Raw genomic sequence first — 23,842 nt, 5'->3', positions numbered from 1 at the left:
ATGGGCCCTACTTCCCCTTCATCATGCATCATCGCAGGAGACCACTATGAGGCGCGCTGGCACTGTCGCCCGCTGATGTGTTTCTTAATCGAAGTGACGACACTACGACATCTGTGATCACGGATGCGCATGCGCAGTTCCACGCACACACACACACACACCGCCTTCGTCTCCGTCTCCCCCACCCTTCCCATAGCAGTTGGTGAGCTCAATGAAAAGAGGAGCACCGAGCACAGGAGGAGATGTTGTCTGTGAAGTGAAATACAAAGGAAGCACCACGTGCTAAGCAATTGCTGCCTGGGTAGCGGGGAGAAGACACACCACACAAGCCGCGTCACCCGCGTCAGCGGCGTAGGCGTGACCCACGGCGGCAGGAAAAAACATTAAAAGCTATTCCGCCTACCGTCGTAGGGCATTTCCGTCTCCTCACAGACCACGTCGCACAGAAGGCCGTTAGCGGTGGTAGGCAGTGAGGTGGTCTTGTCTACTTAGTCGCAAAGCCTCTCTGCACAGTCTCGTCCACAGACCCGACACCCAGAGTGGAAAATCCCGCCCCCATAGGCGGACGCCGCGTCCGGTTGTCCTTCAGCCCCAGCGCCTCCTTGAACTCACCCATCTCGAGGGCGGGTCCCTGCGCCGTGTAGTAAAAGCGATCGAGCTGCGTCGGGTTCTCAGGCGTCTCTCCAGCGTCGTGCATCTCGCTGATGGGCATGGCAGCACGCTTACCCAGTGCGGCCGCGCCGCGACTTGCCTGCTCCAAGTTGGACTCGGACGGGTACGACCATTTGTGCACCGACGTCGGGTGACTGGCACGGAACGGGGCGGGAATGTTCACATCACCGCGGGCGGCGTACAACTCTCTGTTCCCCTTCGGCAGGTACCCAAGCATCACCTTGATGGCGCGCTGCCGCTGCAGAGACATGCCCTCATCCTTCTCCGCCCACGCCGTACCGTTCTCAAGTTTCAGCATGTACTGCAGTCGCTGCTTCCGCGTGGCCTTATCCTGCAGATCGTCAAAGTAAATCTCCTTCTCATTCTCGAGAATGCGTTCATCGCGCGCCTCCAGAACCTGCTGCGGTGTGGGGTGCGTCACGGTCGTCTTCGGAGATCGTCCCGTGGAGGGATACAGATAGCAAAAAATCTCGTCGTAGTTCGACTGAATTTGACCAGCAGTATGGTACGCCTTTAGCCGCATGCACTGCCGCTTCAGCTCGTCCAGAATGCTCTGAAAGACGGGAAACCCCTCACGTGGGGTACCGAACTTGGTCAAGTTGATCCGAATCGCATGGCGATGGAGAAGATGCTTGGCCACACCCACACACTTGAAGCGTATCGCGTGTGGGTGAGTGCCGCCCTTGAAGGGCACCTCTATGCACTCCTTCGTTGGAGGAGGCTGCACGCCAAGCTTCTGTATTTTGAACTTTATCATCTCACGCATGTGCTCGCGGTGGTCGCCAATCATGCACAACGCAATGATGCGGCGGTCCGTCTTCTGCGAGTAAAGAGCGCCGATGCGAATCAAATCCAAGCCCACCTCCTGTGCCATCCGGCGTGCCTCCTGAACGGGTATGTCGGCGTCCATGTTGATCGACTCAATGACCCTGCGTTCGTCACTCTCGCTATCTGCCGGAGTCGGCAGCGGCTCGTTAGGGTTGAAAGAAACACTGGCGCCGCCACCAGGAGGCACGAACCGGCGAATACGGACAAAATGCTCCTGAATCATCTCGTTCATCGGGTGCGCCTGAAAGTACAGAAGCGTCTCCTTGCGTACCTTTTTCGTGCTGTACTCCACCTCGCTCGTGTCCACGGCCCCTTCCTGCAGCACCTCTCTCGCAATTGCCTCCTGCCGATATGCACTACGCTCTTCTACACGACGTCTGTTTTCGTAGTGGCCCCAGTAATCCGCGCCGCGCACCTCGAGAAGTGTGTTGTCGGTCGGCCTCTGGTTATAAGCGTCATAGACAATGCGGTTCGTATCCTCACCTTCGCAGGGTGGACTTGACACGATTGATACCCGTGCTTTGTAGTCTGTCCGCGCGTTCACCACGACCTCCTTTGGCACGCTGCTGACACCGCTAAGGAGCACCTCGTCAGACTCACCGACGTGTTCAGATGACGAACCCCTCGAGTGATTCGCGTCATTGGGGCCTCCAGTGGGGAAGTGAGGATTCTCCGAGGCGGGGAGGTCAGTCTCGGCGCCGACACTAGCGCCCTGATTGACGCGGCAAAGGTTGACGCCCTTGCCCTTTGTGGCCCTGCCGCGTTGAGAGCGCCGGCTCTCTTCCTGCTGCGTCTGGTATGCCTCAGCGTAAAGATGGTAAGCAGCCAAGTTGCGGTTGCTGGCGTCCCCAACAACCGCTTCACTACGCGCATTGAAGCGGAAATCTGAGGCGGCAAGACGGTCAAAGGACGACGACGGCTCCCACTGCATCCTCCGGCCACGTTGGCTGCCACCAAGCTCGGCGTACACCCGGTCAGGCGGTGGAAGCCTGGCTCCTCTCTGATGGTAATCCCGCATCATGTCTCGCTCGAGTCGGTCAAGATCGCTCCCGAAGATGGTGCTTGTCGGCTTGACAGCGTAGAGCCGCTCCATAGCATCCTCGTCTGATGTCCAAGCCTCCTCTGATGGTGACTTCACTGTGAGCGACGAAGCCGGAGATGATGAGCTCGCCGCACTCATTCCCGGTGCGAAGTTGCTGGTCTTGTAAACAAAGCGGGTGATGCGCGATGAGCAAGACGTTGGCCTGCCCTCCCTCTCCTCATCTTGGCAAATACTGTCTGCAACATCGACCGGCAGGATGCGGCTTGCGGACGGAGACGAGAACGACTCTGCCGCGCTCATGCTCACCGCCACTGCGGGCCTCGTCAGCGCATCCTCGCGCGCCTCCCGCGTCTGCTGTATGAGGTGAAGCAATTCACCTTTCACCTTGGCGATCGTCGGCGGCAGCAGTAGTTTTCGTCGATTCTTCTTTATGCGTCGTGCATTCTGTCGTTTGGTGTGTAGATTCACATTGCTCAGCTCTCCCTTGCCGCTTTGTCTGCCAAACGATTCCGGCAGCGCCTCCTCGAAGCCACCGGGCGGCATCTGAAGCAGCCCACGCGTTTGCAGAAGAAAAGATGCGAAAAAGAGCGAAGGGCGGGTGGAGGCGGCTGCGTGCGTTGCAGAGAAAACGCCGCGTCGCGAGAGGGCGCCCGTTGCTCGACGCATCGTCATGGCTGAAGACGCGGGGTGAGGTTTCGACAGCAAAACGAAAAAAAGAAAACAGGGGTGGCACCCGTTGCTGAACTTCTGCGCTGCGTTGCCACGACAAGGGTGGACACCCCCGCCGTTGGAGCGGGGTTATGAACTGTGTGATGGAAAAGCCCGGAGAGTTGGTTTTCCGAAAGCAGAGAAGCGTAAGAGGCTTGACACTTGCACCCACTCACAGAGCACACTCACAACGGCGACAAGATGTCCCAGGTGCCAGAGGAGTACCTCAAGCTTTCCCCACACATGCACTCTCTCAACGTCGCCAGCTGCGGGCAGAGCACTGAACTCGATGCCCTGTCGAGCGAAATGAAGAAAGAAGGGAAGAGAAGCAGGAAAGAGGCGAAGGCGTGGAGGGTGCGATTGCAATCAGACACAAGCGAGCATCGTAGTGGCAGAGGGTCACAATAGGCCCGATGGCGCGTGGTCGCCACGCGGCGCCTCTTCGCCAGAGGTACTGCAACCACTCCGCGAGAATCCGATCGCCTAGGCATGCGCTGCTCATGCTTGCGCGCCTGCGAGTTCGCCAAGCAAAACCTTTATCTTCTAAGGTCTTCGTTTCCTGTTCGCTGCCTCCATGCCACGAATGCGGCACCCGAGCGAGAAGGGGAGCTGCGAAGCACTGATCCTAGTTTCGGCAGATACGTATACGTACATACATATAGCGCTCATGAGCACGCTACGCCGCACATTACTTTCCTTGGCGACCTCACGCGAGCGAGACGGTGCACGAAAACCATCAAGCGTGCTCGAGTCCAAACAACAAGCGGATAGCCACACATAAAACGGTGAAAGGACTCAACAAAAAGCAACGAAGCGTTTCGTTTCGTATCCATGGTGGGGAGAGAGAAACAAGGCGGGAGTTCGACCGGAGGAAAAGTCGAAGGTGACACAGGCGACAAGAACACACGTATTGTTGCTCGCCGTCAGGAACACGGACTCCTTTACACTTTTGAATCCGACAAACGCCGTTAAAACCAATGTCGTTCTTGTTGCGACCATCGGTCGCACAAAGGCAGGGGAAAAGGTGGGGCAAGATCCTTGGCACGCCCTGAGAAGAAGTGAAGCTTTGTTCCTCCGCCTTCAACGGTCTCAGAGAAAGAAGCCGCGTCGAGTCGAGCTTGAACACAAAACAATGAAACTGAAAAAGGAAACCTCACACACCCTCACTCCCCTCATTGAGCCGTCGCACCTACTCTCCTCTCGCCTTCATCAACCCTGCCCCACTCCCCCCTCCGCCTCCAATCTTACCCCCAAGCACGCCCGGTGCAGGCAAGAGCGCAGGGGGGTCAACAAGCAAAACGAGCAAACAAAAAGGTAGCAGCAAAAAGAATGCCGTTCTTGCGTTCGTCAAACGACATCCTTCTCCTGCCGTCCACCAAGCACCGCCTCCAGAGTCTGCGTGGGGTACTTCCGCCCGCCGTCCGCCACCTCAAAAAGCAGTCTGCTTTCACTCGAAAAAAAAACCTTTTCTTCCCCCCTAATGCTGTCTTCTCTTCTCAGCGTGGCCATTCTACCGGAAGCAAGCCAACCAACGCATACGCACACAACGACACTTCACCCGCCCCTGCTGCACCACGGCGAGGTCCCTGTCCTCGAGGGCGGAGGCGGCGGCGTCTGCGGTGCGGGCAGTAGGGGTGGGGGCACTGCAGGTGCATGCCGGGTGAGGTCAAAGGGGGAGTTGGCCAGAGTCAGGCCAGGGGCCTCTGGGACGCTGCACTCGGCCTGTGAGCCGTGCATCGCCCTGACTCGCCTCAGGCCGCTGCGTGCCGTAACGTGGTGCGGAGTCCCCCCACATGGGGGTCTCTGGCGGGCTCGATGGTGCAGGTCGGGGCGCCCGCGTCATGCTCCCGCCACCCGTGCCGCATCCGCCCACCCGGTCGGATGCAGGGGATGCGGCATATGCCGCGCACATGCACTGTGGCGCTGGCCGGTGTGGGTCTCCTCGCGCCTTTCCCGTCCATCACTCGTGCTCCTCTGCCCCTTGCATGCCTTCCTGGATGTCATACACCGTGTGCCAGCTGTGCTTGACCGCAGGTGCACGCAGCGCTCGCACGTTCGGACCCTGGGTCCTGCTTCCGGACGGCGTTGCTGTCTGTGCGGGTCGCTGCTGTGCGTCTGTGGCGGCGGGGGGACTCCACCCTCTCCTGAACCCGCCCGCCTCTGGCATGGCCGACTTTGCAAGCGTGCCGGCCTCGTCGTTGTGCACCAGCTCCCAATGGCCAGAGACGGGCCGGCAGCGCCGGCACTTGTGCCGCAATGCGTCGCGATGCGCCATCCTCCACCGCTGTCGGGCCGGTGCGGAGCGCCGTGAGGAGGGAGAGCGAGTGCGCGGCCGCAGCCTGTTGCCGCGGTGCCTGCGAGTGCATGGTGGCACTAAAGCACCGCGGCGGCTTCTGACTGGGTGTGCCTGCCGGCATGTTGCACCATCCGCCCCCACCAAGAAAACTTTGCACAGCTCCCTTCTTTGTGAAAAATGAAAATAGCGTACCTACAAAAAGAGGGAAGGGCACCCTTGCGTCAGGGTGGTGAATATCACCGGCAGACAAGTGGTGGGAAGGGGGGACCATGCGGAGGCGAAACCGTGTCCCAATGAGTGAAGTAAGTGTATCCTCACGGTAAGCGTGGAATACCCTGAAGTGTCCTTTTCATGCAGTGCGACAAGTTCTTCACAAACGACAACGGGGAGAAAAAGTACAACAGAGGAACTTGCCCCTCCCGTCCAGCACGCGTCTGCCAACGGTGGAAGAAAAGTTATATATAGAGAGAGATACATCGTGGTCGTACTGGCCGGAACCACGCACCTTTCCCGAAGAAAAAAAAAATGTTTCGCCGTTTGCTTTCTTTTCAGTGCAGAGGAAAGTGAAGGCGGAAAAGGGGTGAAGGGAGAGGAGGGTGTCCACCGAAGGTGAACGTACCACCGCTCGGGAACGAAACTCATTCTGCTCTGCATTCTCCTACTTACTCGCAGGATTCGTCAGGTGCTGCAGCGCACTTGTTTCAGGAGTCGGCACTCCTCCTACAGCGCGGTGCATAAAGCTTAAGAGCAAACGAACCGATAAAAAAAAAAACCAACGACCTTCGTGACCTCCAACTCCCCCTACACTTTATGTCATCCTCCCCCCCTACATCCTTTACCGAGTCATCGGTATCACTGCTGAGCACCACGCGCAAGGCCACGTGCCGATACTCGCACATACAAAACTGTGTTTACCAGCCAACAAGTCCACGACTTCGAGAAGACAGACGCGGACGACCTAGACAGATTCTGTATGGCAACATCTCCCCTAACTGACATGACGCGCGAGCCGAACTCCGCTCTACACCGGTCAGTCGCAGGCCTCGCCCGCGTGGTGCGCAGAACCCGCAGACGCGCGCTACACAGCAACGCCCCGGCCCAGTCATCTGAGCTGCTCGGCCCCTGCCTCGAACCCTTGCTAGCGCACCGCGTATCCGCTCCTCCATCATGCCGGTCCTCACGCGGCGCCGTCCCCGCAGAGGGGCTAAGGCTCCCCACGCCAGTGGGGAGTGTGGGGGTCCGGGTGAGATGGGGTCGAGCCACGCGGGCACATCGCTCATTAGGCGGATGGCGCAGACGCGTTCGCTGTCGCAGGTGGCTCCAACCCAACGCCGTCCAGCGCCTTTACCGCCGACATCAGCAGCGACGCATCGCTCTGACACACACCCCTCCCTACGCCGTAGGTGGATGGGCCCTGTCACCAGCAGAGGCGGGTCTGCAGTTGGCAGGGATAGGAGAGGGGGAAGAAGGGGTGCTGCTTAGCTCCCCCGTGGAGTGGAGGTGCACTGAGCTCTGAGACACCACGCGCTGAGACCTCCCCTCCCCGTCATCAGGGAGAAGCACGCAATGGAAAGAGAAAAAGAAAGATGTTTTACTACACGTACTTTTCATCCCCCTCACCGCCATTGACGTGGTGTTCCTCGTGCTTCCCCAGGACCTTGGCATCCTCCTTTTCCCCTTCTTGCATCTTCAGATGCGTGTACCAGAACACTCCGGATAGAGTAATTAGAATGCCAAGGAAAATACGTGCATTCATCTGGTCGCCGAACCACAGAAAGCCGAGAGAGAGAATGACGCACAGCTTGAAGTGCCCCAGCACGTTGTACGTCACGGGGGAGGTCTTGCCTATCACCAAGAAAATGGAGATGTTCACAAAAAACGCCAGGAAGCCTGAGAAGGTGATCAGCATGATAGTGGGCCAGCATGGTGTGTAGTACTTGTTTGCAAGATCGTCGGCGAAGTAGGCCATCGGCATCAGCATAGCGCACGAAATGGGTGCCTGATTATAGAGAAGCTGAAAGCTGTCGCAGTGAAGCTCAGTCTGCTTCGTCCCCACCCAAATTTGATACATACACGTAATAAGAAGTGCCGAGAGGGCTACCACCGTACCCGAAAAGTTGGCCGAGGTATCGCTCACCGTGGAGAGAGCCACGCCAATGCAAGTGACCGTCAAGGAGAGCTTCACTTTCGCGGAAAACGTCTTTTGATAGAATAAGGTCTGAATGACAACCAGCATGGGTGTCGTCAGCACTTTGATGAGCTGATAGAAGCCAATGTTGTTGTAGACCAGCGACACGTTGTTCAGCGCCACGAAACCGCAGAAGCCCACGCAAAGGGGGAGGATCTTGAGTACAGGTATGCGTTTCGGCTCGAAGACACCCATCATGCGGCAAATGAACAGCCCGAGGGTCGTGATGAAGAAGTGAATCACCGTCAGGAGAGTGCCATAGCTGAAGCCGTGCCGCGTAAAGATCACTTTGTTCGTGTACACGATCCCGATGCTGCTGAAAGCGTTCAGCGCCAGGTAGAGCAAAGTGCGAGCCTGCTCTGTGGACATATTGGACCAAGCAGAAACTGCCAAAGACGAGAAGAGGGATCACTTTCCTTGTCGTTCTCGCTTCTAATTACAAGTGCGAAAAGAGAGAAGAAAAATTAGAAGTCGGTGAAACCAGTCAGCGGGGTAACCAATGAAGGTGATCGGCTGCTCGATTTCGCACGCGTGTCGAATCAAAAAGCCCTGGACCCCTGCTCGTGATTGTGAAGGAGAGCAGGATGCGGCCGGAACTGGAAGACTCTGAAGACAGAGAATGAGGAAGATAGGAGGTGAGAAATCAGAGTTCAACCATACATGAACTGCTCTGACTCATTCATTAAGCGGATGTTCGCCCGTGCAGCCACGTATGGAAGCATACCATACACTCCGCCACGTCGTGCAGATGCAACGCGCCACACGCACAGGCACATCACCACTCAAGCATCCCTGAGGTACAAATGCCAGGTGCATCGCCGCTGCTTCAGGGATATGCTTCTTGCTGCTGGTCCACCCCCGTTGTGTTTGTGCTTGTTTTCCCTTATCTTTGCACCCAGTTGTACCTGATGTAAAAAAAAATGAAACCAGTGACGACAAGATGAACAGCTTACCGCGTACGAGAAACAACACAAGCAACAACGGATAAAACAACAACAAAAAACAAAACGGCAAACCCTGGGACGCTCACCAAAGACATGATTCGCCCCTTTGCGAGAAAAGGGAGAACAGAAAAGCCACACGACCACAGAAGGGCACATCCTCACAGGCACGATCCAAATCGACACGCGGCACGCATAAAAAGAAGGGGGCCAGCTATGGGCGCATTGTTGTGCTGATCAAAGGGCAAGGAAACACAGCTTAGAGTGTCGTGATCCAGTGAGCGCACCTGTGCGTGAGGCGACAGGAGATATGTGTAGGACTTGCTTCCATGAGGGCCCCCCCCACGCAACGATGGCTTGATGTGCCCTCCACCAGTCAGCTGCAGCGGTGTGAAAAGCGTTCCCCCGCCTCCGAAGAAAAAAGGAAAAGACGACAGAGTGCACCGCGGGAAGGGTGCTAGAAAATCACATGTTTGCGCCTCGGGCGTCGCCTGTCTGCCATGCGCAGGCGGTGGCGCACGCACGCCCAGAGAGAACAAACAAAAGGTAAAGAAAGATGTGAACAACCTGTCGAAGGAGAGCGAGACCTCTCCACAAACTCCCGTGGTGAGCGCGCAGGTGGGGGGTGGATCCCCGGAAAAAAAGAGGCTAACTCTGTTGCACATTCGGCGATCTTTTCATCCTCACCGGGGGCCTTCCGTCCTTCCCCTCGACCGCAGCACCCTGGCTGCGCCTATGCTGAGTGACGGCAAGGATGAATCACCCCCAAATCACCCAGTGGTGCGTAGTAATATAACACTATAAGTGCACATTGTATCGGAGATTATTCGCAGTAGAAGAGTATTGGCGTTGATGGCGCCGAGTAGCACTTGCGGCGTCACACCGAGAAGGGAAAGCAGGTTCCCTGGGGACGTCAAGTCTGCCGGCACAGCTTCGCTTCCAGCGACCAAGGATGCGAATGCCCCGGTTCCACCGCTCACGCTGCGGCAGATGGAGGTGGTGATGGGGACTAATGGCGGTAGCATCCGATTCGCCTGCTGCAGGGAGCTGATGTGCAGCCGGGCGTACATGTTAGCCGGGATGCGGCAGCAGCTGGCAACGCGACGGCCAAACATCTTCCCAATATGACTCTGAGGAGAGGAGATGCAAGAGGGAAACGAAAAAAAAACGAGGTCAAAGTGCAAGGTCCCTTGGCCTCTGTTTTCTACCCTAAACAAAGTTGAAGGGAGAAGGGGTTTCTGATATCGACTGAGCCGTCGGAGCAGACATGTGACAGGAGGCCGAAAAAAAAAAACAGAGGTGTGGATGGGAAGAAGAAGAGGGAGAGGGAAGAGCGAGCCGTGGGTATAGAGGCGGGCGAGACACCAGAGAAGAGGGGTCAGCGTTTTCAAGGCAGGTCCGTGCGTACACCGCGCCATCCATGTACGTCAGAGAGTTCACGATGTTACGGAGACGATGCCACCGAGCGTAGGAAAGAGCCAATGGCGTGACACAAATCCGGGCACCTTCTTTGCCAAAACGTATCATAATCATGGAGAGTGGCGCGGTTGTAACGCATTCCCAAGCGAACCCACACCCTCGGACGAGGGTGAAGGGGGGGAGCACGCGTGTGAGGGGACTTTTCTGGCTTCTCGGAAGGTTTTCGTGTTTGAATGCTCAGGAACACAAGGTGGCAAACGAATACTCTGATGTCTAAAGATGTGGTGAACAAAAGGGAAAGGGCGGCAAGCATCTTCCTCCCCGACGGCCAAATGAGACGAGGACGTGCACCGATCATCTAGCAAGTGGCAGTCCACTTTTGCGCGTGCCGCCAGGGGTTCACAAAGACCCAAAACTCGCAGATAAGGGAATATCTGACAGGCGGCGCACGCTGAGGTTGACAGGTCGAGGTGCAGTATCACACAACCTCACCCCTCACATCGATTGCAAGAGTGTACTTGGGTCTGAACGCTTGAACAACCCTGCTTCCGCCCTTCACGAACTCCTGCTTTGCCTCCATCAAGTCCCGGTGCGCTACATAGGTCATTCCAGACGAAATCCCAGATGCCTCCCGTGTCTTGGCGGCTGGGGAAGGGTCTGGGTACAGCGGCATCATCACCAATTTGTCAGTTTCGCCGCTTTGTCCATCCCTACTCCCCTCCTTCGACAAGGGCAGCAAGTGTAGCTGCTTGCAAATGTACTCTGCAATGCGCATTTGCGATTCCCTGTTGTCGGCACCGCGGGTCCACAGGCAAAGCTTCCACTCACCTAGCACAGACGTCGCATGGCCAGAGGGAAAGGTGCGCTGCCGCCCACGACTCACAGTGACGCCGCAGATCTCCTCCTCGTCGTCGGGAAAGAGCTCCCCAATCGCGGAGAGGCACAGCGCCTGCCAAGCCACATCGACCGGCTGCAAATCACCCTCACCCCGCGACGCCTTGCCGGTAAAGGGAATCACCCACTTCCCGCCTCTGCGGTTTGCCTCGTGCTCCCACATTGGGGCAATGTGTTTTCGAAAAAGGTAATAGGAGCCGTTCGGTGGGAGCTGTGATGGCAGGATGGTGCAGTTGAAAATTCCCCAGAAGCCCTCAGCACTGTCGAACAAGCCAATGCTCTTCACCTGCTCCAGCCAGTTGGTATTTTCTGTGCCGTGGCCTTGCTGTCGCTGCGGCATGTCGCACCACATCTCCCACGTCCCCCACAGCAGAGTAAGCGGCTGCTCATCTGTCACAGCGCTCGCCGGGGCACACCTACTCGGATCCATAGCGTCGGGGTGCACGACAAACCTGGAAATGAAACGCGCTTCACGAAGCAAAAAAAACCTGATGCGATGTCTATCGGTCTATGTGTATGATGCTGAGAACGCTCTCGATAACTGTGCTGGAGGGCAAGGGTGTGTGACCCTTGGCGACCCAGGGACTTCTTTAGTCTATCTGAGCTACGCCTGCAGCTTCTGTGTGTAAGTCTTTCTCTTTTGCCTGGGCGTTTCTTTTTGAGGAGGGCCAGAAGCCGTAAGGATGAAGGGGCGGCAGTCGCGGTGACCCATGGAACCGACATCAGACGCGTTCACCTGGAAGGGGGTGGTTCCTTTCGGTATTCAAACATGCCTTTCTCCTTCCGAGGACCAACACACAACCACTGGGAAAGTGAGGCTCACTCCCGCAAAAGAAAACGTCCGCGGCTGGAAAACAGACCGTGTTTACTTCCAAAAGCGGCTTCGACGGGGGTGCAGTGCAGGTTTGCCCCTGCTCATGCTCACCAGCACGTGTCATGCTTCTCTCGAGATTCATTGGGTCCTACAGTTGGTCCCACTGCGCACCTCAGGTTTAAAAAGCAAGCAAACACTTAAGTGGTTCGTGCGCAGGAAAGGGGAAAAAAGAAAGAAAACTTCAAATATTTTCTTTCAAGACTGTCTATAGAGCAAGTAAGGCCGACTTCGTTTCGCATAAACGTGTCCACTCCCTGCCATACAACACGAGCCGAACTCCGCTCTACACCGGTCAGTCGCAGGCCTCGCCCGCGTGGTGCGCAGAACCCGCAGACGCGCGCTACACAGCAACGCCCCGGCCCAGTCATCTGAGCTGCTCGGCCCCTGCCTCGAACCCTTGCTAGCGCACCGCGTATCCGCTCCTCCATCATGCCGGTCCTCACGCGGCGCCGTCCCCGCAGAGGGGCTAAGGCTCCCCACGCCAGTGGGCAGTGTGGGGGTCCGGGTGAGATGGGGTCGAGCCACGCGGGCACATCGCTCATTAGGCGGATGGCGCAGACGCGTTCGCTGTCGCAGGTGGCTCCAACCCAACGCCGTCCAGCGCCTTTACCGCCGACATCAGCAGCGACGCATCGCTCTGACACACACCCCTCCCTACGCCGTAGGTGGATGGGCCCTGTCACCAGCAGAGGCGGGTCTGCAGTTGGCAGGGATAGGAGAGGGGGAAGAAGGGGTGCTGCTTAGCTCCCCCGTGGAGTGGAGGTGCACTGAGCTCTGAGACACCACGCGCTGAGACCCCCCTCCCCGTCATCAGGGTTAAGGAGGAGGAAGCAACAAGAAAATGCAAGGGATGGAGCTGTGGTATAGTCACGCGCCAGGTATATAAGCAGGAGTCCACTAGTCGTCGCGGCGGCGACAAAGAAAAAATAAAGCGAGATTATGGGCATAGCAGAAGCATTTATACAACCCTCTCTTCTCTTCTGCGTTTCTTTTAGGATGCGAGAGCGCCGAAGAAGTGAGGGAGGAGAGAGAGACCACAAAAACACGTTGTAAGTCGAACAAGAGAAACACGATCTGAAGATAGGGAAGAGAATCACTGGATTACTCATCACGGAACAATGCGGAAAAGAGTGGAAAGCGGGAAAAGAGTCGTGAAAGATCAATCCGTCTCGGCCTTGACGAAAAAAAAAGAAAAGAAACATGTAAGAAAGGCAGTGAGGGAAACATAAATGGTACACGACAGCATGGGGAATGGTGATCAGGGAAGCGAATGAGGAGATATCGTAGTGTCATCGAAAAGGCGGGGAAAGAGAAAAACAAAAGTTGGGCGTCATGCAAGGCGATGAACAGAAGAAACATACAAAATAGAATCAGAGAAACTACACAAGAAGGCGGTACGCTTTCGAATTCATCGGTGCTGGGCGATAAAGGAAAAAAAAAGCAGCCGAGAATCGAAAGTGTTGAGAGGGAAAGAACGCAAAGAAAAGCCAACAGCAGTATCTGGAGGGAGGGGGAGAAGGGCGTGTAGGCTAGAGGAAGGCCCTGCATTCGTACGGTCTGTAAAGGGACGTTTGTGGATGTATGAGGAAATGTGCACTACAATTCGCAGGATGGAGAAGAACGACGTCGACGTAGAAGCCAATGCCGTGGAAATGCGCTTGATCAAGATGGGAAAAGTTGAGAGTCTCTAGTAGACAGTGGAGGCCTGTTCGCGACCATTGGAGGAATGAAGCGCCTCGGAAAAGGACTCGCCATCTTCTTTACCGTTTACAAGCTGACGTGGAATCGTCGTCACGAGTCCCTGTGCATCCTGCACAAATAGCCACCCCTCGTTCTTGCGCAGCGAGTGGACAGAATTCTGGAACGAGGTAGAGACCAGCTGCCACATGGACGCGCTGCGATTGATGCCCTTCTCACGCGCATTCTCGTCGTCGTCCTCCGCCTCTGAGGTAGCGTCAGTGTACGGGCCCTGGTGCTTCATCCATGAAGAGTTGAGGCACTCAAAGGCTGAGGGACGATCCACTGCCTTTGGCGCAAGCATGCGACGTAGTAAGTTCTTGGCCGGCTGAGAAACGTAGTTCCACTGAGGTCCGCTAAAGTCCAGACCTTCGTGCACAGCCTCAATATGCTCCTTCGACGACCGACACGGAAACGGTTCGCACCCCGTCAGGAGGATGCATATAGTCACACCAGCCGCAAAGATGTCCATACGCTTCACTAAATCTACCGGCGTTCGCGGCTTGCCCGCGTCTCCGAGCTGCTCGGCAGCTTGCCGGCTTGAACGTGGGCGCTGCAAAGCGTTCTTCCGCGCGTTGTAGGCGGAGAGGATCTCAGGGGCAGCAAAGCCGAGTGTTCCACACGGAGTGGAGGAAATGAGGAACCCATTGCAAGCCTTCGCACAAGGCTCGGTGCGCTGCACGTTTTCCTCCCTAGGTCCCGCAATACCGGTGGAATCCGCGGGCACAGGCGGCAAAGGGGGGCGCGAGATTCGTGCTGGCGACAGGGTCCCATCTCCGGGCTCGTTTTGCGGAAGCAGCTTCGCGTACCCGAAGTCAGCAAGGCGTATGTACAAATCATCTGATGAGTTGGTATGCTCCGTGGAGCACCCATCGTCTGCACCGAGAGATCCACCTCCCTGCCTCTGTACACCTGGATTTGCAACGGGTTGCAGCAGAATGTTCTCCGGCTTGATATCGCGATGCACAACGCCGCACACCTCGTGCATAAAGTGAAGGGTTTCAAGAAGTTGCCGCGCGATGACGACCACATCATACTCCATTGGGATCTGTTGACGAACCAGCCAGTCAAACAAGTCGCCACCCGCCACGTACTGAAGTACAATGTAGACCTCACTGGGGCCCTGCGCGACGAAGTGCAGCTGAACGACGTGACGATGGGAGCATCTACGTAGCGTGTCCACCTCCCGTTGAATGTGCTTCCACCTCCTCAAGGAGAAAACAGTCGACTTCCGAATCGCCTTCACCGCCACCGCGCGACCAGCAAGATCGGCTAGCACCTTTGCATCCAGCGCATCAATTAGAGACCGCGCGAGCTCCTTCGTAATGTCGCGACGCACCACCGTGTGATAAACCTCACCGTTGGCACCTTTAGAGATGAAATGCCTACCTTCGAAAAAAGTGCTCCACCCGTACCGCGTGTGAGGGTACGGCAGCACAACGCCCATCTGCGTGGCGTGGCATAGCTGCAGCAGATGATGCTTTTCCGTGGCGTCACAGTATTCAAGAATCTTATTCCAAACAAGCCGCGGTGCGTTGGAGACCAGACTCAGCCCTGCTACGCATCGCTGACACACTGGCGCAAACTCGGCAACAGCGTTCTCCTCGTCATAGTAGGTCGAAAAACTAGACCCGTAGCGGCGCCACACGTAGCACTCACTGCAGCAGCGAAGATGGCAGCGGCTACATTCCTTGAGGACGCGGCTGCTTCCCGTTTGCAGTGACGACTTACACGTCCCTTTCGTGCCACACAAATCACACACCCCGCGGTGCCGACTGGACGTCAGTAAAGACGCTTTCCCGCTTTGCGACCCCATTTGATCCGCCTAGGCGTCTAAAAAGGACCTCGGAAGAACTGAGCCAGCTGTGTGTAAAGTTTGTTCGAGGCGGGTTGATCGGCACCGACAGACGTCGCCGAAGCCGTGTGCCGGAGGTGGAAAGAGACACCTGTAGCGACGGGTCGATTTCCTTTGCTTTTGATAACGTATCTCGCTTGTGCGAGAATTAAAAGAAAGGGAAATATGCGTTAGACGTGGTACGTGGCAGGAAGTCACTCTGAGCCATTAGAGCCCTTTGCAGAGCAACGAAGCACCACACACTTCACGGCCGACCTCAACGTCAAACCAAAACGAAGGTGCAATGACATAAAAGAAAGCGCGATTTACAAGCGATGTCCCGACAGTTGTTAGCTGCTGAGGGGGGCGGAGTGCGTGCAGAGCATCGCTAAAACGTAGACGGGGGAAAGAAGCGATGCTTTGAGGACAGTGCAGAAGGGGCATACGAGACGAAAAAAAAAGTTGAGTGCTCCATTCAGCACAGAAAAGTGTACCTGTCTCCCCTGAGCACACACTCGCATCGCGCCCATTGGCATGGTGCTACATAAGTGCTCGCGTGGCCCAACTCTGGCAGCAGAGATCTGCGAAGATTCATTGTCAGCCACGGTGAAGTCAACGTTTGTTGTGCTTTTCGTTTTCATCAAACGAAACGGCGCAGTGACACTGCTAACCCTCAGTAGGGTTTTGACAAGTATTTTTTTTATTCTACTCAACAAACTTGTGAATAGGAAGGATGTCGGCATGCGTAACAAACCGCGTACTAGGACCAGGGATCAGCTTTTCGGGCCTTTCTCTTCTAGAGCCTTTACCTCCATGCGATGGCGCCGCTTCTCCTTGGCGATACACTTCATCAAATCTACCTTGTACGGGAAGTAGCAGGCCACATGCTTCTGATAAAGTTCGTACCCCTCCACGTGATCCGCCTCCATGCATTTGTGAAAGAGTGCGTTGAGCTGGTAGCAGGGGTTGTCGGCCTTCATATCGGGATCGTACGGGTGGTAGGGGTGCCGCCCGAGAAGCTCGTTAATGTGCTTGTTCCCCAGGTCCTTTGTTGGGATGTCTTGAAGGTAGGCATCGTCTCCGTACATCCAATTGATGGCACGGCGAAAGTACGTGTCTTGCGGCATTCTTACCTTACAATGATGAGTTTGTGATGCGTGTCTCTAGTCACTGGTGTCGACCCCACGACCCAGCTTCAGAAAACGTGAAAACGGAGAAACGATGGGGAGAGAGGAGTGGTAGAAGGCGCCTTCAAGAACGGCACCTCAGAAGTGGCGATGTGCTTTTTTTTTCGCAGGAGCAGCACATGTAATTGCGCATAAAACAGAACGGAACCCGCCCATTGGACTGCATCGCTGATGTGCAGAGAGGCTCTGGAGCGCAGAAGAGACCGCAGAGAGCTGTTTGTTTTGCCGTGTTTGAGTGCCAAAACACAAAAGACCAAGACACCGAGGTGGTCGATAATGTCACTAGCAAGGTCTAGCGGAAAGAATAGTCAGTACACTCATCGCTGTCGCCCTGCTCGTCACAGGGAAGATTTTATCGTGGTAGTAGCCTGCAAAACGTTCCGGCCGATGCCTGCGTCCGTCAACCCACGGGTGAACCCTGCGGTGAAGCCCACCGCGGACAAGCTTGAGTGGATGCACATCGTGATCTGGCTCATCCAAAGTTGCCCTTCCTTCTCTGTGCAAGACCGCCAGTACTCCCTCAACGCCTCAGAGACTCGCGTCGAAGGGTCAGCGGCCTTCATACTGTGTTCTTCGAAAAGGCGTCTTCGACGATAAGTGTCAGCCCTTCAGCTTCACGAAACGTGGAGATGGCTTAGCTAAATGCAAGGTTGCCAATACTGGCCCTCTTGCCCTTTCCCATGGTATGATACTCTGAGGAAAACCCACGCGCAGTTCTCAAGGTTGGGCTGCACGCGTTTAAGCAGCTCGCCAAGCTGTGTCAAGGCTCACCTTCTTCCACCTCACCTGCGATGATATCGATAAATTGTATCATTGAATGGTTTCTATGTATGATGCAGATTCACGAACACCAGTGGCTGTACTAGCGCGACAGATGGAGATGGCGCACTCGCGAGGAACGTGCACCGTATCAGCGATAAGGCCACGACGTCAACAGTGAAGAGACTGTGTGTGATGTACAAAACGAAGCATCCATTAGCGGCTCATACTCAATTAGAAGTTTACATCCCAAGCGCCGCGCCGAAAAGCCCTGCAAGATCCATGCAGAGGAATACTGACTCACTGAAAGTCCCATTCCTGCGCCTGTATTTTTTTACCCGTCCACTCATGTAATCCATCGTACACAGCGATGGGAACGTGTGTATCACTCAAATATGTTTCCCGTGCTCCATATATCGAAGTTCAGTCGTCCTCGATTCTCTAGCACCAACAGTCGTTGCTCCTGCACACTGTCATCATCGTCTGACTCGGCAAGCAGGTCGCACTTGACCAGCTCCCGAACAGATAGAAGAGCCTTTGCCGGACCACACACAAATAGCTGACCCTCGCTTTGCAGGGAATCCGTGACCATTAGCCGGTTCCCCTTCACAAGGTCGGTTACATACTTGCCTTGCTTCTCATTGTCCTCCTCTCGGGAAAGCGCGTACTCGTACTTGGCAATTGCTCCGGTCCTCAGTGCTTCCTTGAGGGTTTCATCATACAAAAGTTCCGCCTTTGTGCGCGCTCCGTAGAACACCCAGCACGGAAATGGGGCACTCCCGGCGGCTGTGGAGGCGCGACGAAGCATCAGTTGCGTGACAGCCGCAATCAAAGGAGCAATCCCTGTGCCACACCCGATAAGAAAAAGCTGACTGCACAAGCTCTTGGCTTGACCAGGGCTGCACAAAGCTGTGCATCCAGCCTGAAGCTGTTGGGCAAATGAAGAGTTTCCAAAAAGAGAAAAACTGACGTACATGCCTCTCTGACCTGCGCCAGCTGCACTCCTCGTCATAGAACGCGCTGCAGAGCACAACGGGTGGGACGTGTGTCCAAAGAAAAAGCCGCCGTGGTCCCTGGAGGCATCCTGAGAAACTCTGTTAAGCATGTCTGCAACGCGCTGAGCGTCCGCGCCAACTGTGGTAACTGCAGGTAAATTTGCAGAGCGTCGAGCGCACACCTCCCTCATGCACAGCTGAAGTGGACTTGGCGGAAGCGTTGCAGGAAGCCAGTTTGCCAGACTATACCTGCGCGTCTGGAGCGGTCCACTGACCTCAAGGAGACGGTCAAGTGGAATATTGACGAAGGAAAAGACCTCAAGTACGTCAACAAGAGAAGGGTAGCAAAGCGGCGCACTGCTTTTGGACAGCAAGCGCAGCAGCTGGGGACCTGTTTCAGAGGACGCGCAGGCCTCAAGAAGCCGCACCTTCTCTGGATCGGGTGACGGCGTGGTTGAAGTCGAAGATGCCGAGGAAGGTTTGGAGTCGCTGTAAATTCTAAAAAGATTTTCGAAAAAGCTCTGATGCAACAGGTAGCTACTACTGCTTATATCGACGTAGGCAGAGAGAAGCTGCCCAAGCGTCAGAGGCTTTTGTAGCGGAAGCCACGGGGGAAAGTTGTCTTCCGGCACAAACGGGGAGCGATGCAGCTCGCACCACGCACACGGATCCAGGTGAAGCGCCTTGCACAGCCTCTCAACGTCATCGGCGTCCTGAGTACCGTGACTGTTAGTCACAAGAACCTCTACCACATCGCCTGGTAGCATTGCCCTGCCTTTTGCGGATGTGAAGAGGTTGACGACGCTGATTCCCGGATCAGTTGGAGAAAACAGGGATGTGCTGCACCTCACTAGCTCGATTCTGTCAATGGGAAAGAAACCGCGCCCCTTCATTTCGGCTCTCTCCCATTCACCTGGAGAGCCGGTGGTGGACAAAGCCGGTGGATCAATGTACTTCACCACAACGGAACCGATATAATTAGCAACCTCTTCCTCCTCTGAGGATTGGGTACCCTCCTCTTCGACTCCCCCGCCTGCTATAAACTCCTCAAATCTAGCGAGTTCATCGTAGTAAATATCCCATACGCAGCGGGTACAGCCGCTTCCGCAGCACTCCCCTGGGGTTGGCTCACGCGGACGTCTCATGCGTCTCGACTTACCGGTGTATGCAAAGGCGATTGTCGAATAATTATCCCTTGAAAAAAAAGACGATCCAAGTATCCATGTACTGTTGAGAGGTGGGGGAAAAAAGAGGAAGTATAGAGTGGACAGCAACACGTACAAGATTGGTTTACGCTTCATCGGAGTTTCTTATTTTTTTTCCTTTTTTGACAGTGCAGAAGCGAGGGATCTTCGATCTCTAGAAATTAAAGTGAATTTTGATTTGCGAAGAAACATGGGGTATTGCCCTGCTCAGCAATAGCCACAGTGCACCGTCAGTAGACGATTTAAAAGCGGGTGTTCTTATTAGAAGAGGTTTGAGTGATGCATGCAAAAAAAAAGTGAGAGCACCAGATTCCTATTCGTTCAATTGTGAATGGGCTTCGACAACGCGCCACAAATCCTCACGGAGTTGCTCTTTGGTTTCTATATGGCTGTGATTCCACACAAACGGATCAGGAGCGTCAGCTTCTTCTGCGGCATCCCTGTACTTTGAAAAATATGGATGCTCCATCACTTGCTTCGCAGTTAATCGTCTTGCAGGATGGAAAACGAGCAGCTTCGACAGAAGGTCAGTTGCCTCTTCTGTAGCCATTGGAAAAAGATCTCTGAAGGAGAGAGCCGGCCGATGCGGCTGAGAGAGAATAAATGCCTTTGCTTCTGAGCTCAGAAACTCCATGTCATCTATGGACGGGGATCCTAATAGATTGACAATCATTACCAGCTGTCCAATATAATCTGTTCCTGGAAGCAGAGCGCGCCCTACCATCAGCTCCGCAAAGATTAGACCAAGGCTCCAGACATCTACCGCGCTCGTGTACTGATTGGATCCCATCCCGAGTACCTCAGGGGGTCTGTACCACCGTGTTACGACGTACTGTGTGAGATCTGACGAGCTCATCACTTGATCATCACGAGCCAGCCCAAAATCGCAGATTGCTAGCGCGCAGTCCGCATTTACAAGCAAGTTGCTCGGCTTCAGGTCTCGATGCATCACCTTGGCAGAGTGAAGGTAATGCAATCCGCGGAATGCTTGAATCATAAAATACTGCAGATGTTCATCAGTGAGTTTCTGCCGACTTCGTATAATACGATTTAAATCTGTGTCATAAAGATCCATCACCAAGTAAATGTCCTCAAACGTCTCCTTTGACTGCGGCCGCATGAAGTGGTGGAGGCGAATCAGATTATTGTGCTTCAGCGACGTCATTATCTCCATCTCCCGCAAAATTCGTTTCCCTTCACGAAGATCACCAAAGACACGCGACAATCGCTTGATAGCCACTCGCTCACCTGACCCGTTCACGACCGCTGAACAAACAGTGCCACACGCACCAAATCCAACAACCTTGACCAGATCATATTGCCTGTCCACTTCGAACCGCTGCCCCCGGACACTATATATTTTTTTCCCGCTGGGAAGTTCAGCTAAAGGGACGAGCTGAGTCATGCTTCTCTATGCCTCCTCCAGTCATGTTCTGGACTGTGAGCAGCCATACAGCCAACATTTGCAGCAGTAGTGGGCAGAGATGTGAAGGGAGTAAATTTGAAGTATTTTATAGATAGTTTCCTGAACACATGCAGTTGACTCGAGAAGTGCGCAGAGATTTTGTTAAGTCGTGCGAAACTCCGCTTTATACCCCGCGAGAGATCCTCTTTGTTTTCGAACAGGGCAGTGAATTTGCTGCTAGTCGGTTGCTGATGTCGAGTAACAAAATAATTCTTCTTGACTATTTTATGATAAATCAATCAGACATGTCACGATCAAGATCCGTGTGGCTTTGACAAATTTGGCCCGCACGTCATCCGTCACGATAGGCACTGGCAGCTGAGTTACGCTTCCATTAATCTCCAGTGTGTCTTTTGTTGCAGAGAGATCAATGTCATGAAGTGAGCCCACACTGTCAGGCACTAAAAATCTAATGATCACCTTCTCCCCGGTACGCTCTATGGAGAAGCGGGTCCAGTTAGCCTCGTCTTTTCTTTTAGGCTCAGAAGTAGGTGCAGCAACCGTGCCGGAAGTGTGCAGGCTTGGCGTCTTATCGACGGACTTGGGTGTTTTAGCAGGCGGAGCGGTGAGCTCCTCCATCCTTCGTGTGTCAATAATTTGACACCTCTCCCGCAGTGATTCTGGGATGTGTGCCAAAGGGTCTGGTGCTTTGCCAGAACCTTCACTGCTCCCCTCAGGGCTGTAGAGTCGTGCATTTCCGTCCACCAAAAACCCTTTTTTGATCCCTGGTGTTGATATCACTTCACGAATCAGCGGTTGTTTGCACTCCGGTACCTGTGCCTTCAGTAAATTAAGTGCCTCCGGAATGGTGTCTTGCTCGTCCTTTCGAGAATCGGAACTACTTGACTTCCTCTGAAGCAGCCCAGCGGCCTGCTCGATTATCGATGCCACTGACTTCGATGTGTCAACGGTGTCGCCAAAGTAAAAGGGGTTGCCAGCGATTCGACAAGACCTCGGTAGCAGTTGCACACCACACTCATTTCGAATCCATTCAATCGAAAGCGTCACCAGTTTCTCCGTCAAGTGCTGAAGAAGGCGGTGCCCGGGACAGCACTTTTTAATCAAAAGCGTATGCACGACAACATCCACGCAGTATGCGTAATCACCACTTTTTGTTTCTTTCGGCTCGCTGACGGATATGGGGATAATAAGATTATCGACTCCATGGTGCTCTACGTACTCGGCATCCACTGCGTTCATACTTCGGGCAAGTGGAAGCCCAACAGAATCATGGCCGCAAACATTCACTACATAACTGCAAGATTCATCCACGGTGCTTGCCGCAAACGCAAAGCCAACCATGAGACCAGATGCCGTCAACATTTCAGAGCAAAAGGCTTCGAGAAAAACGCTACCAACTGAAAAGAAAACAGAGGGAGGTACAGAAGAACAAAAGTATCCAGGCGACATTATTCTTGGCAACATCTCCCCTAACTGACATGACGCGCGAGCCGAACTCCGCTCTACACCGGTCAGTCGCAGGCCTCGCCCGCGTGGTGCGCAGAACCCGCAGACACGCGCTACACAGCAACGCCCCGGCCCAGTCATCTGAGCTGCTCGGCCCCTGCCTCGAACCCTTGCTAGCGCACCGCGTATCCGCTCCTCCATCATGCCGGTCCTCACGCGGCGCCGTCCCCGCAGAGGGGCTAAGGCGCCCCACGCCAGTGGGCAGTCTGAGGGTCCGGGTGAGATGGGGTCGACCCACGCGGGCACATCGCTCATTAGGCGGATGGCGCAGACGCGTTCGCTGTCGCAGGTGGCTCCAACCCAACGCCGCCCAGCGCCTTTACCGCCGACATCAGCAGCGACGCATCGCTCTGACACACACACCCCCCTACGCCGTAGGTGGATGGGCCCTGCCACCAGCAGAGGCGGGTCTGCAGTTGGCAGGGGTAGGAGAGGGGGAAGAAGGGGTGCTGCTTAGCTCCCCCGTGGAGTGGAGGTGCACTGAGCTCTGAGACACCACGCGCTGAGACCCCCCCTCCCCGTCAGCGGGGCGTCGTTTTGGGGAGAGGGGCTCGGCAAAACTTAGGATCTGGAGCGCCAGGGCGAAGGATTTGAAGGGGGGCCAAGGGGTTTGGGGGTGTTAGATGGTCGGAAAAGAAACTGTAATCACAACGGTGTTTTCTGGAAGGGCCGATAATCGAAGGAGAGAAAGTAGATCGGCGTAAAGGTTTCGCCTGGTGAATGATTGCGGTATGGAAAAGCGCGAGTCTGGGCACCTCGAAAAAGTGGGGGGAGGGGTTCACGTTTCGCCTCTGAGCAATTCCCGCCTTTAGCCTGCCACGAAGGAAGCGATGGGTGGAGTGCGCTGGGCGGTTTTCCCACCGACGCCTTCGCAAAGGAAAGGAGAGCCAAGCACCCCCACTAGTGGGCGGGCTTGCGGAAGATGGGGGCATTCCCCATGGGGTGCAGAAAAGACAACCCCTAATCCATACGAAAAAAGGCGTCACAGGGAAGAGGGTGTAATAGGGATTTCGGGGAGGGGTGGCAGCGACACAGGGGTAATCCTAAACCGCCAGATGGGGAAGCGGATCCCCGTGTGTGGTGGGTCCTGTTTCGGTGGCCGTTTTTCTTTTTACAAGAGAATAAAAAGTCACCCTGCCAAACCTAGGCGTGATGGTTGGCAAACTTGGCCCCGGGGCCGGGGCTGAAACATCCGCTGTCGGCAACCGTGGCTGAGGCAACCAAAAGCTTGGCGATCACGGCGCTTTCCGCTTCGTTTTGGTCTAAAGGACCCCCCGGGTGGAAAAAAAGGTTTGGCACCCACCACCATTAATCCCAAACACAAACACGCC

General features: G+C 55.1%; 9 protein-coding genes across 9 annotated transcripts; all 9 read right to left on the bottom strand.

The window, feature by feature from the left end:
* Positions 1-484: 484 nt before the first annotated feature.
* LMXM_19_1520 (conserved hypothetical protein) lies at positions 485-2,842 on the bottom strand (the record flags this gene model as incomplete). Its single annotated transcript, XM_003874281.1, has 1 exon — positions 485-2,842. The coding sequence occupies one exon, from the start codon at positions 2,840-2,842 to the stop codon at positions 485-487; it is 2,358 nt and encodes a 785-aa protein (XP_003874330.1).
* Positions 2,843-7,140: 4,298 nt separating this feature from the next.
* Positions 7,141-8,103, bottom strand: LMXM_19_1490 (conserved hypothetical protein; the record flags this gene model as incomplete). The annotated part of the gene is made up of 1 exon (XM_003874280.1): positions 7,141-8,103. One exon carries the CDS (start codon positions 8,101-8,103, stop codon positions 7,141-7,143), a length of 963 nt encoding a protein of 320 aa, XP_003874329.1.
* A 1,342-nt stretch (positions 8,104-9,445) lies between these two features.
* LMXM_19_1485 (conserved hypothetical protein) lies at positions 9,446-9,790 on the bottom strand (the record flags this gene model as incomplete). The annotated part of the gene is made up of 1 exon (XM_003874279.1): positions 9,446-9,790. The coding sequence occupies one exon, from the start codon at positions 9,788-9,790 to the stop codon at positions 9,446-9,448; it is 345 nt and encodes a 114-aa protein (XP_003874328.1).
* A 782-nt stretch (positions 9,791-10,572) lies between these two features.
* On the bottom strand, positions 10,573-11,418 carry LMXM_19_1480 (eukaryotic translation initiation factor-like protein; the record flags this gene model as incomplete). The annotated part of the gene is made up of 1 exon (XM_003874278.1): positions 10,573-11,418. One exon carries the CDS (start codon positions 11,416-11,418, stop codon positions 10,573-10,575), a length of 846 nt encoding a protein of 281 aa, XP_003874327.1.
* A 2,131-nt stretch (positions 11,419-13,549) lies between these two features.
* LMXM_19_1470 (putative protein kinase) lies at positions 13,550-15,415 on the bottom strand (the record flags this gene model as incomplete). Its single annotated transcript, XM_003874277.1, has 1 exon — positions 13,550-15,415. One exon carries the CDS (start codon positions 15,413-15,415, stop codon positions 13,550-13,552), a length of 1,866 nt encoding a protein of 621 aa, XP_003874326.1.
* A 791-nt stretch (positions 15,416-16,206) lies between these two features.
* LMXM_19_1460 (conserved hypothetical protein) lies at positions 16,207-16,560 on the bottom strand (the record flags this gene model as incomplete). The annotated part of the gene is made up of 1 exon (XM_003874276.1): positions 16,207-16,560. One exon carries the CDS (start codon positions 16,558-16,560, stop codon positions 16,207-16,209), a length of 354 nt encoding a protein of 117 aa, XP_003874325.1.
* A 1,204-nt stretch (positions 16,561-17,764) lies between these two features.
* Positions 17,765-19,519, bottom strand: LMXM_19_1450 (oxidoreductase-like protein; the record flags this gene model as incomplete). Its single annotated transcript, XM_003874275.1, has 1 exon — positions 17,765-19,519. One exon carries the CDS (start codon positions 19,517-19,519, stop codon positions 17,765-17,767), a length of 1,755 nt encoding a protein of 584 aa, XP_003874324.1.
* Positions 19,520-19,892: 373 nt separating this feature from the next.
* LMXM_19_1440 (mitogen-activated protein kinase) lies at positions 19,893-20,984 on the bottom strand (the record flags this gene model as incomplete). Its single annotated transcript, XM_003874274.1, has 1 exon — positions 19,893-20,984. One exon carries the CDS (start codon positions 20,982-20,984, stop codon positions 19,893-19,895), a length of 1,092 nt encoding a protein of 363 aa, XP_003874323.1.
* Positions 20,985-21,269: 285 nt separating this feature from the next.
* On the bottom strand, positions 21,270-22,367 carry LMXM_19_1430 (conserved hypothetical protein; the record flags this gene model as incomplete). Its single annotated transcript, XM_003874273.1, has 1 exon — positions 21,270-22,367. The coding sequence occupies one exon, from the start codon at positions 22,365-22,367 to the stop codon at positions 21,270-21,272; it is 1,098 nt and encodes a 365-aa protein (XP_003874322.1).
* Between the last annotated feature and the right edge of the window lie 1,475 nt (positions 22,368-23,842).

Source organism: Leishmania mexicana, chromosome 19 (genome assembly GCF_000234665.1).
Source record: "Leishmania mexicana MHOM/GT/2001/U1103 complete genome, chromosome 19".
Classification (NCBI taxonomy): domain Eukaryota; phylum Euglenozoa; class Kinetoplastea; order Trypanosomatida; family Trypanosomatidae; genus Leishmania; species Leishmania mexicana.
The sequence above is the reverse complement of the archived record's forward strand: the minus strand, read 5'-3'. Positions and strand labels throughout refer to the sequence as shown.